The sequence below is a fragment of the Salvelinus alpinus genome, chromosome 34 (genome assembly GCF_045679555.1).
Source record: "Salvelinus alpinus chromosome 34, SLU_Salpinus.1, whole genome shotgun sequence".
In the NCBI taxonomy this organism is placed as follows: domain Eukaryota; kingdom Metazoa; phylum Chordata; class Actinopteri; order Salmoniformes; family Salmonidae; genus Salvelinus; species Salvelinus alpinus.
This window is the reverse complement of record NC_092119.1, coordinates 5,439,383-5,455,825: the sequence shown is the minus strand read 5'-3', so window position 1 is coordinate 5,455,825 and position 16,443 is coordinate 5,439,383. Positions and strand designations below refer to the sequence as shown.

The window sequence follows — 16,443 nt, the reverse complement described above, 5'->3', positions numbered from 1 at the left end:
AGTTGACTGTCGGGGAGGAGACACTGAGCAGGGAGGACCAGTTGACTGTCGGGGAGGAGACACTGAGCAGGGAGGACCAGTTGACTGTCGGGGAGGAGACACTGAGCAGGGAGGACCAGTTGACTGTCGGGGAGGAGACACTGAGCAGGGAGGACCAGTTGACTGTAGGGGAGGAGACACTGAGCAGGGAGGACCAGTTGACTGTAGGGGAGGAGACACTGAGCAGGGAGGACCAGTGGACTGTAGGGGAGGAGACACTGAGCAGGGAGGACCAGTTGACTGTCGGGGAGGAGACACTGAGCAGGGAGGACCAGTTGACTGTCGGGGAGGAGACACTGAGCAGGGAGGACCAGTTGACTGTAGGGGAGGAGACACTGAGCAGGGAGGACCAGTTGACTGTCGGGGAGGAGACACTGAGCAGGGAGGACCAGTTGACTGTAGGGGAGGAGACACTGAGCAGGGAGGACCAGTTGACTGTCGGGGAGGAGACACTGAGGACCAGTTGACTGTCGGGGAGGAGACACTGAGCAGGGAGGACCAGTTGACTGTAGGGGAGGAGACACTGAGCAGGGAGGACCAGTTGACTGTCGGGGAGGAGACACTGAGCAGGGAGGACCAGTTGACTGTAGGGGAGGAGACACTGAGCAGGGAGGACCAGTTGACTGTCGGGGAGGAGACACTGAGCAGGGAGGACCAGTGGACTGTAGGGGAGGAGACACTGAGGACCAGTTGACTGTCGGGGAGGAGACACTGAGCAGGGAGGACCAGTTGACTGTAGGGGAGGAGACACTGAGCAGGGAGGACCAGTTGACTGTAGGGGAGGAGACACTGAGGACCAGTTGACTGTCGGGGAGGAGACACTGAGCAGGGAGGACCAGTTGACTGTCGGGGAGGAGACACTGAGCAGGGAGGACCAGTTGACTGTAGGGGAGGAGACACTGAGCAGGGAGGACCAGTTGACTGTCGGGGAGGAGACACTGAGCAGGGAGGACCAGTTGACTGTCGGGGAGGAGACACTGAGCAGGGAGGACCAGTTGACTGTAGGGGAGGAGACACTGAGCAGGGAGGACCAGTTGACTGTCGGGGAGGAGACACTGAGGACCAGTTGACTGTCGGGGAGGAGACACTGAGCAGGGAGGACCAGTTGACTGTAGGGGAGGAGACACTGAGCAGGGAGGACCAGTTGACTGTAGGGGAGGAGACACTGAGCAGGGAGGACCAGTTGACTGTAGGGGAGGAGACACTGAGCAGGGAGGACCAGTTGACTGTCGGGGAGGAGACACTGAGCAGGGGAGGACCAGTTGACTGTAGGGGAGGAGACACTGAGCAGGGAGGACCAGTTGACTGTAGGGGAGGAGACACTGAGCAGGGAGGTACGTACCATCTCTCTGGGAGAGCAGTCGTCCTGGTCCATGGTGGTGATGTGCGTTTCCACCAGGCTGCGTCGTCTCTTCACCCTGACCGGCGTGTTCCCATCCTGGGGACGCTCAGGGCGCTTGAGGGGGGCGCGGCCCACCTGACTGGGCATGGAGGGGGAGCGGAACAGACCCCTCGGTCGACACCGAACCACCGGCTGAAGAGGAAGAGATTAGATTGGCATTCAATTATAAAACCTACATGGTGCAGCAACCAAATCTAATGTAGTGACTACAGGACACACGGCCCCCGGGTTCCCCCAGACTACAGGACACCCCAAACTACAAGACACCCCAGACTACAGGACACACGGCCCCCGGGGCCCCCCAGACTACAGGACACCCGGGGCCCCCCAGACTACAGGGCCTACAGGCCCCCCAGACAGGCCCCCCAGACTACAGGGCCTGTAGTCAGGGCACCCCAGACTACAGGTAACCCCAGACTACAGGACACCCGGGGCCCCCCAGACTACAGGGCCTACAGGCCCCCCAGACAGGCCCCCCAGACTACAGGGCCTGTAGTCAGGGCACCCCAGACTACAGGTAACCCCAGAATACAGGGCCCCCGGGTTCCCCCAGACTACAGGGCCCCCGGGTTCCCCCAGACTACAGGGCCCCCCAGACTACAGGGCCCCCGGGTTCCCCCAGACTATAGGACACCCCAGACTACAGGGCCCCCGGGTTCCCCCAGACTACAGGGCCCCCCAGACTACAGGACACCCGGGGTCCCCCAGACTACAGGACACCCGGGGTCCCCCAGACTACAGGACACCCGGGGTCCCCCAGACTACCGGGCCCCCCCAGACTACCCCAGACTACCGGGCCCCCCCAGACTACAGGGCACCCGGGGTCCCCCAGACTACAGGACACCCGGGGTCCCCCAGACTACAGGACACCCGGGGTCCCCCAGACTACCGGGCCCCCCCAGACTACAGGGCACCCGGGGTCCCCCAGACTACAGGGCCCCTGGGGTCCTCCAGCAGCAGACCGCTCTATAGCGAAACCAAAAGTCTGCTGGTCATTTCAAACCAAGGACAGATGAAGTCATATCCACAGACTATATATATAGAAGACTCTTCTTGGACCCCCAAGGCCACCGTAGAAGAGGTGATGGTCCTACCGAGTCCGCTGCAGAGTTGTCCCTCACTAGAGGAGCGGTCAGCAGGCTGGCCATCCCCATGGGCATGTCACACTCCTCTTCCTCACAGTCATCCAGAACTTCAAGGAAACCATCGTCATCCTCGTTAAGGGAGCAGGTCAAGGAGGAGCGGCGCAGGATCATGGGGCTGCTGTCGTCCAATGAGCTGAGGCGCTGCGACGAGGGTGGGGACAGCTAGAGGAGCAAAGGGATAACTTTCATTTTAACATTAATCACAACAAGCTCTAGTCCTCTTATGTCTGTCAGTCACTCTCTACTACTCACCATGAGGGCTAAGAGGTGTCAGTCACTCTGTACTACTCACCATGAGGGCTAAGAGGTGTCAGTCACTCTCTACTACTCACCATGAGGGCTAAGAGGTGTCAGTCACTCTGTACTACTCACCATGAGGGCTAAGAGGTGTCAGTCACTCTCTACTACTCACCATGAGGGCTAAGAGGTGTCAGTCACTCTCTACTACTCACCATGAGGGCTAAGAGGTGTCAGTCACTCTCTACTACTCACCATGAGGGCTAAGAGGTGTCAGTCACTCTGTACTACTCACCATGAGGGCTAAGAGGTGTCAGTCACTCTGTACTACTCACCATGAGGGCCGGGGCTAAGAGGTGTCAGTCACTCTGTACTACTCACCATGAGGGCCGGGGCTAAGAGGTGTCAGTCACTCTCTACTACTCACCATGAGGGCTAAGAGGTGTCAGTCACTCTACTACTCACCATGAGGGCTAAGAGGTGTCAGTCACTCTCTACTACTCACCATGAGGGCTAAGAGGTGTCAGTCACTCTCTACTACTCACCATGAGGGCTAAGAGGTGTCAGTCACTCTCTACTACTCACCATGAGGGCTAAGAGGTGTCAGTCACTCTCTACTACTCACCATGAGGGCTAAGAGGTGTCAGTCACTCTCTACTACTCACCATGAGGGCTAAGAGGTGTCAGTCACTCTCTACTACTCACCATGAGGGCTAAGAGGTGTCAGTCACTCTCTACTACTCACCATGAGGGCTAAGAGGTGTCAGTCACTCTCTACTACTCACCATGAGGGCTAAGAGGTGTCAGTCACTCTCTACTACTCACCATGAGGGCTAAGAGGTGTCAGTCACTCTGTACTACTCACCATGAGGGCTAAGAGGTGTCAGTCACTCTGTACTACTCACCACGAGGGCCGGGGCTAAGAGGTGTCAGTCACTCTGTACTACTCACCACGAGGGCCGGGGCTAAGAGGTGTCAGTCACTCTGTACTACTCACCATGAGGGCCGGGGCAGAGTTGGGCCGGCGGGCAAAGTCCTTGTTCTCTCCTCCTCCACTGTGGAAGGACCTCATACGGCAGCGTGACGCTGGCTTGGTGGGCTTCTTAAACTCGAAGCCTTCCTTCTGGTTCTCCTTGTTGCCCTGCCTGCCATGCCCAGAGGAGGCGGCTGTATCCTGGACTGAGCCGTACCGTCCGAAGGCCCCGTAGCGGTGCTGCTGGCTCTCTGGGTCCGGACTCTTCAGAGCCGGACTGGAGCCTAACATCAACGGTAGAGAGTTGATTCGTCGGATTGGCATTTTACTGTGAAGAGAACAAACTAGTTGAAACAGTGGAAGGACACACTAGATTAAATCATGACAAAGATTTTATAATGTTAATGATCCTCACTACTCGCCGAAGAGTGGGAAAAATAAACCGTTGATTATTGGTTGTTGGCAGCTACATCACAACTAGCCAGTTCCATCTCCTGGAAACCGAGAGAGAGGGACGAGCGACATGACTTACTCGTTGGCAACTCTCCCAGACTGCAGAACGGCCTTGTCAAACCTGCAGGACAACAAGACAAACCAGTCAGGCAGAGAATTATGGACCTTCTGAACCAGTGACCGAGACAAGTCAGATCCCACCAAGGTAGGTGGACTCAAATTATACCCTATTCCACTGGTCAACAGTAGTGTACTATATAGGGCCCTGGTCTACAGTAGTGTACTATATAGGGCCCTAGTCTGGGTTATAAAATAACTAATTTATATCACGAATTGGCAACTCATTTATAAGCACCTCATCCAGGTCGGCCATTTGACTTCAATATCTAAACCAAGTGAACAGGCGGTGTTGTTCAAGACGGAGACGGACAGGAGGACAGAGACGGACAGGAGGACGGAGACGGACAGGAGGACGGAGACGGACAGGAGGACGGAGACGGACAGGAGGACGGAGACGGACAGGAGGACGGAGACGGACAGGAGGACGGAGACAGACAGGAGGACGGAGACAGACAGGAGGACGGAGACAGACAGGAGGACGGAGACAGACAGGAGGACGGAGACAGACAGGAGGACGGAGACAGACAGGAGGACGGAGACAGACAGGAGGACGGAGACAGACAGGAGGACGGAGACAGACAGGAGGACGGAGACAGACAGGAGGACGGAGACAGACAGGAGGACGGAGACAGACAGGAGGACGGAGACAGGAGGACGGAGACAGGAGGACGGAGACAGGAGGACGGAGACAGGAGGACGGAGACAGAGACAGACAGGAGGACGGAGACAGAGACAGACAGGAGGACGGAGACAGAGACAGACAGGAGGACGGAGACAGAGACAGACAGGAGGACGGAGACAGACAGGAGGACGGAGACAGACAGGAGGACGGAGACAGAGACAGAGACAGACAGGACGGAGACAGAGACAGACAGGAGGACGGAGACAGAGACAGACAGGAGGACGGAGACAGACAGGAGGACAGAGACAGACAGGAGGACAGAGACAGACAGGAGGACAGAGACAGACAGGAGGACAGAGACAGACAGGAGGAAGGAGACAGACAGGAGGAAGGAGACAGACAGGAGGAAGGAGACAGACAGGAGGAAGGAGACAGAGAGACAGGAGGACGGAGACAGAGACAGACAGGAGGACGGAGACAGAGACAGACAGGAGGACGGAGACAGAGACAGACAGGAGGACGGAGACAGACAGGACGGAGACAGACAGGAGGACAGAGACAGACAGGAGGACAGAGACAGAGACAGACAGGAGGACGGAGACAGACAGGAGGACGGAGACAGAGACAGACAGGAGGACGGAGACAGAGACAGACAGGAGGACGGAGACAGAGACAGACAGGAGGACGGAGACAGAGACAGACAGGAGGACGGAGACAGAGACAGACGGAGACAGAGACAGACAGGAGGACGGAGACAGAGACAGACAGGAGGACGGAGACAGAGACAGACAGGAGGACGGAGACAGAGACAGACAGGAGGACGGAGACAGAGACAGACAGGAGGACGGAGACAGAGACAGACAGGAGGACGGAGACAGACAGGAGGACGGAGACAGAGACAGACAGGAGGACGGAGACAGAGACAGACAGGAGGACGGAGACAGAGACAGACAGGAGGACGGAGACAGAGACAGACAGGAGGACGGAGACAGAGACAGACAGGAGGACGGAGACAGAGACAGACAGGAGGACGGAGACAGAGACAGACAGGAGGACGGAGACAGAGACAGACAGGAGGACGAGAGACAGGAGGACGGAGACAGGAAACAGGAGACAGACAGGAGGGTGTGTATTCCTAACAGTTCAACTGTTCTACCTTCGTTAGCGAGCAAATAGATCCTAGTTGGCTAGACTTTTAAATATAAAGACTAGGCGGCCACCCCAGACTAGGCGGCCCCACCCCAGACTAGGCGGCCCCACCCCAGACTAGGCGGCCCCACCCCAGACTAGGCGGCCCCACCCCAGACTAGGCGGCCCCACCCCAGACTAGGCGGCCCCACCCCAGACTAGGCGGCCCCACCCCAGACTAGGCGGCCCCACCCCAGACTAGGCGGCCCCACCCCAGACTAGGCGGCCCCACCCCAGACTAGGCGGCCCCACCCCAGACTAGGCGGCCCCACCCCAGACTAGGCGGCCCCACCCCAGACTAGGCGGCCCCACCCCAGACTAGGCGGCCACCCCAGACTAGGCGGCCACCCCAGACTAGGCGGCTACTCCGTAGCACGTGGGCTTGTGAGATTGTTAAATGAGACGTGCGTTAATGTTCTAGAATGTTTTGGTACAAGAAGTTGGTCATCATTAGTGGATCTGGTTAAATGTGAAGAAAAAGAGAGGGGAAACAAAATGGCGTTTTCATAGACAGGCTTGAAAACCAGATCAGAGACTACTGGAGGGGGGGGGGGGGGCAGGTTAAACTATTTTGATGAAATAATTACACGAGTCTTAGAGTTGTGGCGTATATTCAGCCGAGGTCTAATTTCACAAGCCCTGAATTCACTACATTATTGCTGACTGTATTGACCTTAAATTGTGCAACAAGGCTTAGAGAATACATTATCTGAAAAAATATATATATCTCTTGTGAATCACCCATACGATATTTTATTGTTCTATTTAAGATACAGCGCCTACAGAAAGGGTTCACACATCTCGACTTATTCCACATTTTGTTGCGTTACAACCTGCATTTTCCCCCAAAATAATCACCCATCTACACACATCGGCCCGTAATAAAAGTGAAAATACAGAAATCTCACGTTAGCGTCGATTAAAGCCGTGAGTGTTTATGGGTAAGTGTAAGGGACACAGAGTCCTCGTTAAACTCAACTCTATGGTAAAGAAAGCTAGGGTACTCAGTTGTCTGCATTTCACACTGCCCTCTCCCGTTGACAGTTTAGTTTTTACACAAGAGCAGGTCAAGCCATTCTGTGTTATCGGACAGCTAGATATATCTACTGACATTTTGGAAGCTAATAGATTGCAATAGAAGTTAAAATGACAGAATAACTATAAATCAGAAGATAATATTAACATGTAAATATTACTGGCACCAGAACAAATAGCAGAAGAACACGTGCAGATTTAGTAACGCTGTAATTGAAAATTGCACATCCAACGTAGGCTAGTGGCCCTTTATGAGTTTGTACCCTATGATGTGATTCTCACCAGATTTCTTCTCACACTATTCAAAGCCCACAACGGAGTAAACAGCTTCTGAAGCGCATGCTTGCTGACATCTTTTGTATGGTGGTCTGGGAATCAAACCCACTATCCTGGCGTTGCAAGTAACATGCTCTAACAAGTGAGCTACAGAGCACCACAGTTGGCAGCTAAACTAGTTAGACCGACAAAGAGACTTGCTGGCTCTATTGAGAGAGGGGCAGAGGACGGACAGTTACAGCCCTGTGCTGGAGGAGAGGGGCAGAGGACGGGCGGTTACAGCCCTGTGCTGGAGGAGAGGGGCAGAGGACGGGCGGTTACAGCCCTGTGCTGGAGGAGAGGGACAGAGGACGGGCGGTTACAGCCCTGTGCTGGAGGAGAGGGACAGAGGACGGGCGGTTACAGCCCTGTGCTGGAGAAGAGGGACAGAGGACGGGCGGTTACAGCCCTGTGCTGGAGAAGAGGGACAGAGGACGGGCGGTTACAGCCCTGTGCTAGAGGAGAGGGACAGAGGACGGGCGGTTACAGCCCTGTGCTAGAGAGAGGCAAGAGGTGGTCCCTCCCATTTCTTTCTGCAGCAGAGCAGAGCAATGCCCACCTGTATGCTAAATAAGAGGAGAGTGGGGGAGTACAGAGGACGGGGTCTGCTAATCTACCGTATGCCTGCTGAAGGAACAACACTGGCCTCAGCCCTTCTGGAAGGACCCTTTGTTTGCAGAGAGGAGAACTGAGGGGGGCAGGAGTGCGTCTAGTTCAATGGGGAGAAGGGGGGGGGGGGGGTGATTGAGTTTGTTCTCGTAACGACTATAGGGGGCTTGGGGGTACGAGGTGCCCCTCATTCAATAGTTCTGGCGCAGAGACCCCCTCCCCTTTACCATTCAAACCATAAGACAGGCCATGTGCCAAAAAACACTTCACCCCCGCCCCCCCCCCCTCAGCCCCCCTAAAAATGCTGCAGCGAGCCATTAAAACAGCTGTACGGGAGCTGAATGAATGGCCTCATGGACAAAATGCTGCAGCCAAGTGTTCAGAGACATTGGCAGATGTCTGGATATTCACCCCCAGGAGAGAGCCTACCCACAGAGACCCAGGAGAGAGCCTACCCACAGAGACCCAGGAGAGAGCCTACGCACAGAGACCCAGGAGAGAGCCTACCCACAGAGACCCAGGAGAGAGCCTACCCACAGAGACCCAGGAGAGAGCCTACCCACAGAGACCCAGGAGAGAGCCTACCCACAGAGACACAGAAGAGAGCCTACCCACAGAGACCCAGAAAAGATCCTACCCACAGAGACCCAGAAGAGAGCCTACCCACAGATTACAGGCTAACGCTGACAATGAAACTAACTGTGTAGATAATGGCGTCGATATGACAGAGTTAACATGAGCACACCACTATAAAGCACCACTTGGAAAAATGCCGCCGTTTCTAAACTGTATAGGGCCTGTGGACAAAACGTCTCTATAAAAGCTCCCAAGTTACCTAAGAAAGCCTCTCAACAGTCAGGCAGGTCAAATAGCTGAGGGTCTTCACACTCGCTAGAGAAAAACCTTGTCTACACATATACTGCACTGTAAACTGGCCAACTTGTTCACGGCTACTTCTGGAGGTGGTGCATGACACTCAGCCAACAGTCGTTCCCTCCAGGCAGGGCAGTGGAAACAAACAAGTCTCGTTGAGACAACACTTACAGTACAAAGTGTAAAGAGCATAGCAATGTTTTTGAAACAACTGGACACTCGTTTTGAGTTACCTGAAATTGCAGCAATTTGCTTTTTAACTCAAATGACAAATTATACGGAGCTAAATTTAACCCGTTGAGAAAATAACCCCTTTTAAACTGTCTGCACATGCTTGTGTATTGTTGTAACGTGGTTTGGTTGTATTATTTTATATTGTAATATGGTTTTAGAATAAAAGTTGCTTGGATTGTTAAGTAGGTGAATGCTTACTGGCTACGGTGATATTTATGGATAAATTTGAGCTGCGGACACAATGAATGTGGCGTTGCCTACCACAGCGAATGGTAAGGCAAGGATGTAACGTGAATTGAAAGTGTAGAAAACTCTTCCCACTTCTCAATCTAGCGAAGTGGGAATCGACCTATTACATAACAGCACCAGTCTGATTCAGTAATACAGGGCAACAGGAATGGTATTACATCTGTATGGGGGACATTAAATCATGAGTTGAAATGAATGTAGATTGATCATCTCCAATCAGCCAATCACTCAACTCCTGTGATCAAAATGACTTGTGCCCCCGCCCCCGCCCCCCCCAAAACCAGAAGGAATGTTCACGTATGATCATCTCATCTGCTAATTTACTCAATGAAAATGGACGCATCAAGCTGTGGAGATTAATCAACGGCACAATGACAGTAGGCCTAATCCCAGATCACAATTGATGAGACGGACAACAGAGCCATGCTCAGTTGGAATAAGAGGGGGGTGGAGGAGAGGGGGGTGGAGGAGAGGGGGGTGGAGGAGGGGGGGGGGTAGTAGGGAGGGAGGAAGGAAAGGCCAATGCTACCACAGAGACGGATTGTTAAAGACATGAAAACTATCACTTACCTCTCCTCAACATCCACATGGTCCAATGGGGAATCCATACCAAGACCTGGAGGGAGATGTAGAAACAAGTCCCAGTTAGCTGCTAGTTCATTGGTACTATTTTAACTGTTAAAACTGTGTAATGTAAATTCTGAACACATTTACACAGGCCTAAACTTAAGGGTGCCACATGAGAAAATATTCAACCCTGTACAGTTTGCGCTTTTTTTCCTGTCCGTAACTTTTTCAATTCAACATTTCAGTCCTATAATGTCCTGTACTGGCACCATGTCCCCCCAATACTTTCTATGTGGACAAACTGCAAAACTAAGAGTAGAACTAAGTATGTAAAAATGTATGCACTCTACTGTAAGTCGCTCTGGATAAGAGCGTCTGCTAAATGACTAAAATGTAAATGTAAACTAAAACTGGGGACATGACAAAATATAAGGCCTATATGGTATGAACAAAAAAAGTAATAAATAGTTCATAGTTTAAGTAGGAAGCTAGTGTTCTTATTGTCTCCATCTTATTTTAACTTTTTTGGGGGTGAAACATTTGCAGCCATATTATTATGTCGTTATACCAGCATCAGACGAGCAGTCGGAGGCGAAAGACGGAATCTTCAGGAGAGGCACATGTCCTTTCCTCTTGGGAGTTTCACATTGTTGGCTGTAAAAGCAAATGGGTACACAATCAGACAACGTTGCTAACGTTCAAGCAAGTTAACCATTTTCATTGGCATGAAATAAACAAGTGGTTAGTTAACTAAATTAGATAGGGTAGCTACATTTTTGTCATGTTATTCAGCAAACTAGCCTAACGTTAGCTAGCTCGTGGCGAACCAACCAAGATGATCTTGCAGTTCACAACCAGCTAGCTAGTATGGAAACATAGCAACACAAGTTATGAGACTCTTACCTTCCAAGTCCAGCTAGATTGTTCATGTTTAGGGCCAGATTAGTGACGGGTGACAGTACATTTGTCGGTCCAGGAGAGAAGAGATTATTCTTGATGCAAGTTGAAGCAATATCGGGCAGCGACAGTGGGAAAAGCCCGTGGATTCTGTCGGGCCTGTTGATCAAGTTAGCGGTGATAGGGCTGATATCGCTGATAACGTTTTTAAAATCCATTTTTGCAAACTAGCTAAAAGAAATCTATTTTGATATCTGTTCGGGTGTCCAAAATTCTTGAACGTAGACAAATCGGAAAGTTCAAGGGGTAACAACTAAAGTTAGCTAGTTAGCTAGCATCCAAATTAAGAATTTGCAGAATGAGAGCGTAAAGAGTAATGAAAACAAAACAACCAGGGCAAGCTGTTTGCAGACTCTGTCTTGCAAAAAAAACAAAAGAAAATCGATTAAAAAAATATATTGTCTGGAAGTATATATGTTATATACTGTCAGAGAGCTGCATTCAGATGTACTCTCCCTGACAGTCCGAATCAACTTCTGAGAAAGAAAATACAGCTGCCTGTATTTAGGTTCAAAATAAAAAAACTCACGAGCGGCAATCATTTCAGCCAATCAGATGCGTCGTTACATCCTGCACGTCCAATCAGAGGCGGTTCCTATTTCGCCCTTTGTCTATCAGGAAAAGGGGGCGGGATGTCATTTCCCGAAACGCACTTGTCTACGAACCAATCAAGTGCATCATAGGGGCATAAATCATGACAGGTAGCCAATAAGATGCGTATTCTTTCTTTCGAGGGGAAGCAGAAAAAAAATAAAGAGCATTTTTTTCCCGCGGAAGATTCGAAGCGCCAGCTGAAGAATAATCACATGACCAAAACAGCCAATCACACAGCAAGGCCATTCATAAAGCCACAGCTGTCTTTCCAACTACTATGAGCATAAATAACAATAATAGCCTTTTTTTCCTCTCCAATAAGTGATAGATAAAGAAATTACAGTTGATTGAATTACAATGTTCTTTACTGTATGAGGGCTATGTAACATTTTCTCTTCTCATTATTTTACAGTTACACCCAATAAACAAAGGAAGTATGGAGGCCCTTTCATTCGATGAGAAAGGATGTGGTGCTCACATAGATTCAGTGTTGCCAAAGCCCATGTCAACATCATAAACCCATCTGGTGTTGCCCTTTACTCTGAATATAGGCCAGGTGCACTAAATGGCTGTCCTGCTATGTGAAGAACTGTCTAAGTTGTCCTCCCTTTCCTCACTTAATAAAATGTGTAATTGAGCACAGACCTGTCCTCCCCCGCCTGATGCACAAAGCAAAGTGAATTCCGCCTATATAGGGCAGCCTACTCTCTGGATTAAACATTTACAAAAAGTGGAAGTTTACCGCCACATCGAATGGACTCGCCCTCATGGTCAACGACAGACGGCAAAAACAGTATAAACTCTTCACTGAGTGAGAGCCTCTTTAATACACATACCTTACATTTACATTTACATTTAAGTCATTTAGCAGACGCTCTTATCCACCTTCTAACTGGGGTAACAGTCACATTGCATCTCTGTTGTCTATGTAGCTTACGTCATGGCAACATGGCCCTGCAGCTACCCCCCATTCCATTCCTTACAAAATGGCTGATAAGACAAAAGTTGAGCCTTCCACCACAATGGGTTTAAAAACTCTTGACTGTAATGTGGGATCATAATGTGTGTCCCATGACTTCACCACGTGGTGTTATTTGCATATTGCCTCCTGATTGACCATAAGCTTAATGAGGGCCTGTAGGAATGTAGGGGTTCATGAGGAAAGCATCGCTCTCTCTCTTGTGGCTTGCAATGTGAAGCAACGTCAAGTTAACAATACATGTGCCTTTATAAAGATATACCGTTAGAGGTTATTATACTCACGTACAGACAAGTTTGATTACACGACACACCACAGATGAAGATAGGAATACGAATATTTGACTTCACTGTTTAGCAGCAGGCCTAGTTAATGGGTCAAATGTCCTATACGGAAAAAATCATATATTGGAATATTTTTCAATAAAATATTTAAATGTATTGGGAAAATGTATTTATCAAATATAATATATGTACTAAATACACACTCACACCTCACAACCTTCTCTACCCTGATGACAATGCTGAGTTTCTATTGACCTCTGGGACATTAGCATTAGGTTCTCAAAGTAGCATTTAGCATGCATTGAGTTTGTAGTTCAAAATCAATTCTGCAGCTATTGAGGTATAGCCAACCTGACAGTTAAAAAACAGTAAAAATGAATGAGGTGTTTATTTCGAAAATACATTTTGAACATAGAACATACAGTATCTTTAAATATATATATTTTTTAAATAAAAAATCCATCCAATGCCTGTTTGCCTGAGGCTGACCCCACGTTGGGCTGGTGGCCAAGAGGTTGCTGGTTCAGGCCCCCGAGTCGACTGGGTGTGGGATTTGTCGATGTGCTCCTGTGGGATGCTCTGGATGGAAGCTTCTGCTAGATGATTGTAATGTAAATGTTGAGCGGCTTCACTGCAGCTAAGAAAATGAAATAATATTTTTTAATATAAATCAAATCAATAAACCAAATACAACATTTCACCTTAGTGAAATGCAAAAAAGGTATTAGGTGAACAATAGGTAAGTAAAGAAATAAAAACAACAGTAAAAAGACAGGCTATATACAGTAGAGAGGCTATATACAGTAGAGAGGCTACAGTAGAGAGGCTATATACAGTAGAGAGGCTATATACAGTAGAGAGGCTATATACAGTAGAGAGGCTATATACAGTAGCGAGGCTATAAAAGTAGAGGGGCTATATACAGTAGAGAGGCTATATACAGTAGAGAGGCTATATACAGTAGAGATACTATATACAGTAGTGAGACTATATACAGTAGAGAGGCTATATACAGTAGAGAGGCTATATACAGTAGAGAGGCTATATACAGTAGAGAGGCTACATACAGTAGAGAGGCTACATACAGACACCGGTTAGTCAGGCTGATTAAGGTAGTATGTACATGTAGATATGGTTAAAGTGACTATGCATATATGATGAACAGAGAATAGCAGTAGCGTAAAGAGGGGTTGGCGGGTGGTGGGTGGTGGGACACAATGCAGACAGCCCGGTTAGCCACTGTGCGGGAGCACTGGTTGGTCGGCCCAATTGAGGTAGTATGTACATTAATGTATAGTTAAAGTGACTATGCATATATGATTAACAGAGAGCAGCGTAAAAGATTACCCTTCAAAAGTTTGGAGTCAATTAGAAATGTCCTTGTTTTTGAAAGTAAAGCACATTTTTACCCGCAAAACACCAGTCTCAACGTCAACAGTGAAGAGGCGACTCCGGGATGCAGGCCTTCTAGGCAGAGTTCCTCTGTCCAGTGTCTGTGTTCTTTTGCCCATCTTAATCTTTTCTTTTTATTGGCCAGTCTGAGATATGGCTTTTTCTTTGCAACTCTGCCTAGAAGGCCAGCATCCCGGTGTCGCCTCTTCACTGTTTTTGCTGAGACTGGGGTTTTGTGGGTACTATTTAAGGAAGCTGCCAGACGAGGACTTGTGAGGAGTCTGTTTCTCAAACTAGACACTAATGTACTTGTCCTCTTGCCCAGTTGTGCACCGGGGCCTCCCACTCTTTCTATTCTGGTTAGAGCCAGTTTGCGCTGTTCTGTGAAGGGAGTAGTACACAGCGTTGTACGAGATCTTCAGTTTCTTGGCAATTTCTCGCATGGAATAGCCTTCATTTCTCAGAACATGAATAGACTGACGAGTTTCAGAAGAAAGTCCTTTGTTTCTGGCCATTTTGAGCCTGTAATCGAACCCACAAATGCTGATGCTCCAGATACTCAACTAGTTTAAAGAAGGCCAGTTTTATTGCTTCTTTAAATCAGAACAACAGTTTTTCAGCTGTGCTAACATACTTGCAAAAGGGTTTTCTAATGATTAGCCTTTTAAAATGATAAACTTGGATTAGCTAACACAACGTACCATTGGAACACAGGAGTGATGGTTCCTGATAATGGGACTCTGTACGCCTATGTAGATATTCCAGCTACAATAGTCATTTACAACATGAACAATGTCTAAACTGTATTTCTGATCAATTTGATATTATTTGAATGGACAATTTTTTTTGCTTTTCTTTCAAAAAACAAGGACATTTAAGTGACCACAAACTTTTGAAGGGTGGTGTATTTTTTTAAATATTTAAAATATATTTTCGCAGAGCTGTCAATTACAATTAGAAACATTCCAGAGCCCCGCCTCCAGCCCCGCCTCCAACTGACAGAGCAGTCGTTACAATTTAGAATTGTTCTTCAGAAGAGCAGCTGTCACCACTGAAAAGTTTTCTCCTGGATAATGGCATTTTCTTTGATTATACATTCTTAACATTGATTTAAAAACTGTTTTGAACTTGGTGGGTGACAGAGGAAAGAGATGAGTTTTCATCGAGCTTGCTAACACAGCTATTTACCTAGCTATCTAGCTAGCTCCTTCTTTCACTGCATGAAAGGCAGAGTTTCTGGGTGAAATCGGATCTGCTACAGTATATTCCCGTGAATTTTGAGGTAGGAATTTCCCAATGCGAGTGTGCAGACTTCTGTAGACTCACGCGCATCCCAAACATTTGCTTGATACATGAATTTCTGTGATAGTAAATTCCCAATTATGCATAAATACGTTTCTGGAAATTTCTGGGCTGCCACAGGTGCGTGCCTCTATCAATCAAATGTATTTATAAAGCCCTTCTTACATCAGCTGATGTCACAAAGTGCTGTACAGAAACCCAGCCTAAAACCCCAAACAGCAAGCAATGCAGGTGTAGAAGCACGGTGGCTAGGATAAACTCCCTAGAGGGGCCGGAACCTAGGAGGAAACCTAGAGAGGAACCAGGCTATGAGGGGTGGCCAGTCCTCTTCTGGCTGTGCCGGGTGGAGATTATAACAGAACATGGCCAAGATGTTCAAACGGTCATAGATGCCCAATAATCACAGTGGTTGTCGAGGGTGCAACAAGTCAGCACCTTAGGAGTAAATGTCAGTTGGCTTTTCATAGCCAATCATTCAGAGTATCTCTACCGCACCTGCTGTCTCTAGAGAGTTGAAAACAGCAGGTCTGGGACAGGTAGCACGTCCGGTGAACAGGTCAGGGTTCCATAGCCGCAGGCAGAACAGTTGAACCTGGAGCAGCAGCACGGCCAGGTGGACTGGGGACAGCAAGGAGTCATCAGGCCAGGTCGTCCTGAGGCATGGTCCTAGGGCTCAGGTCCTGAGAGAGAGAGAGAGAGAGAGAGAGAGAGAGAGAGAGAGAGAGAGAGAGCATACTTAAATTCACACAGGACCCCAGATAAGACAAGATAAATACTCCAGATAGGACAGACTGACCCTAGCCCCCTGACACATAAACCATTGCAGCATAGATACTGGAGGCTGAGACAGGAGGGGTCGGGAGACACTACCTCG

General features: G+C 49.2%; 1 protein-coding gene across 1 annotated transcript in view; it reads right to left on the bottom strand.

The window, feature by feature from the left end:
* The window catches only part of LOC139563491 (M-phase inducer phosphatase 2-like), a 49,314-nt gene extending 37,804 nt beyond the window's left edge, over positions 1-11,510 (bottom strand). Inside the window, exons 1-7 of the mRNA XM_071382201.1 lie at positions 10,965-11,510; positions 10,630-10,715; positions 10,065-10,110; positions 4,329-4,370; positions 3,821-4,124; positions 2,536-2,748; positions 1,382-1,573 (exon numbers count right to left, since the gene is read on the bottom strand). Coding sequence (XP_071238302.1) covers positions 1,382-1,573; positions 2,536-2,748; positions 3,821-4,124; positions 4,329-4,370; positions 10,065-10,110; positions 10,630-10,715; positions 10,965-11,176 — 1,095 coding nt within the window. The 5' untranslated portion in view covers positions 11,177-11,510. The remainder of the gene's footprint in view (positions 1-1,381; positions 1,574-2,535; positions 2,749-3,820; positions 4,125-4,328; positions 4,371-10,064; positions 10,111-10,629; positions 10,716-10,964) is intronic.
* Between the last annotated feature and the right edge of the window lie 4,933 nt (positions 11,511-16,443).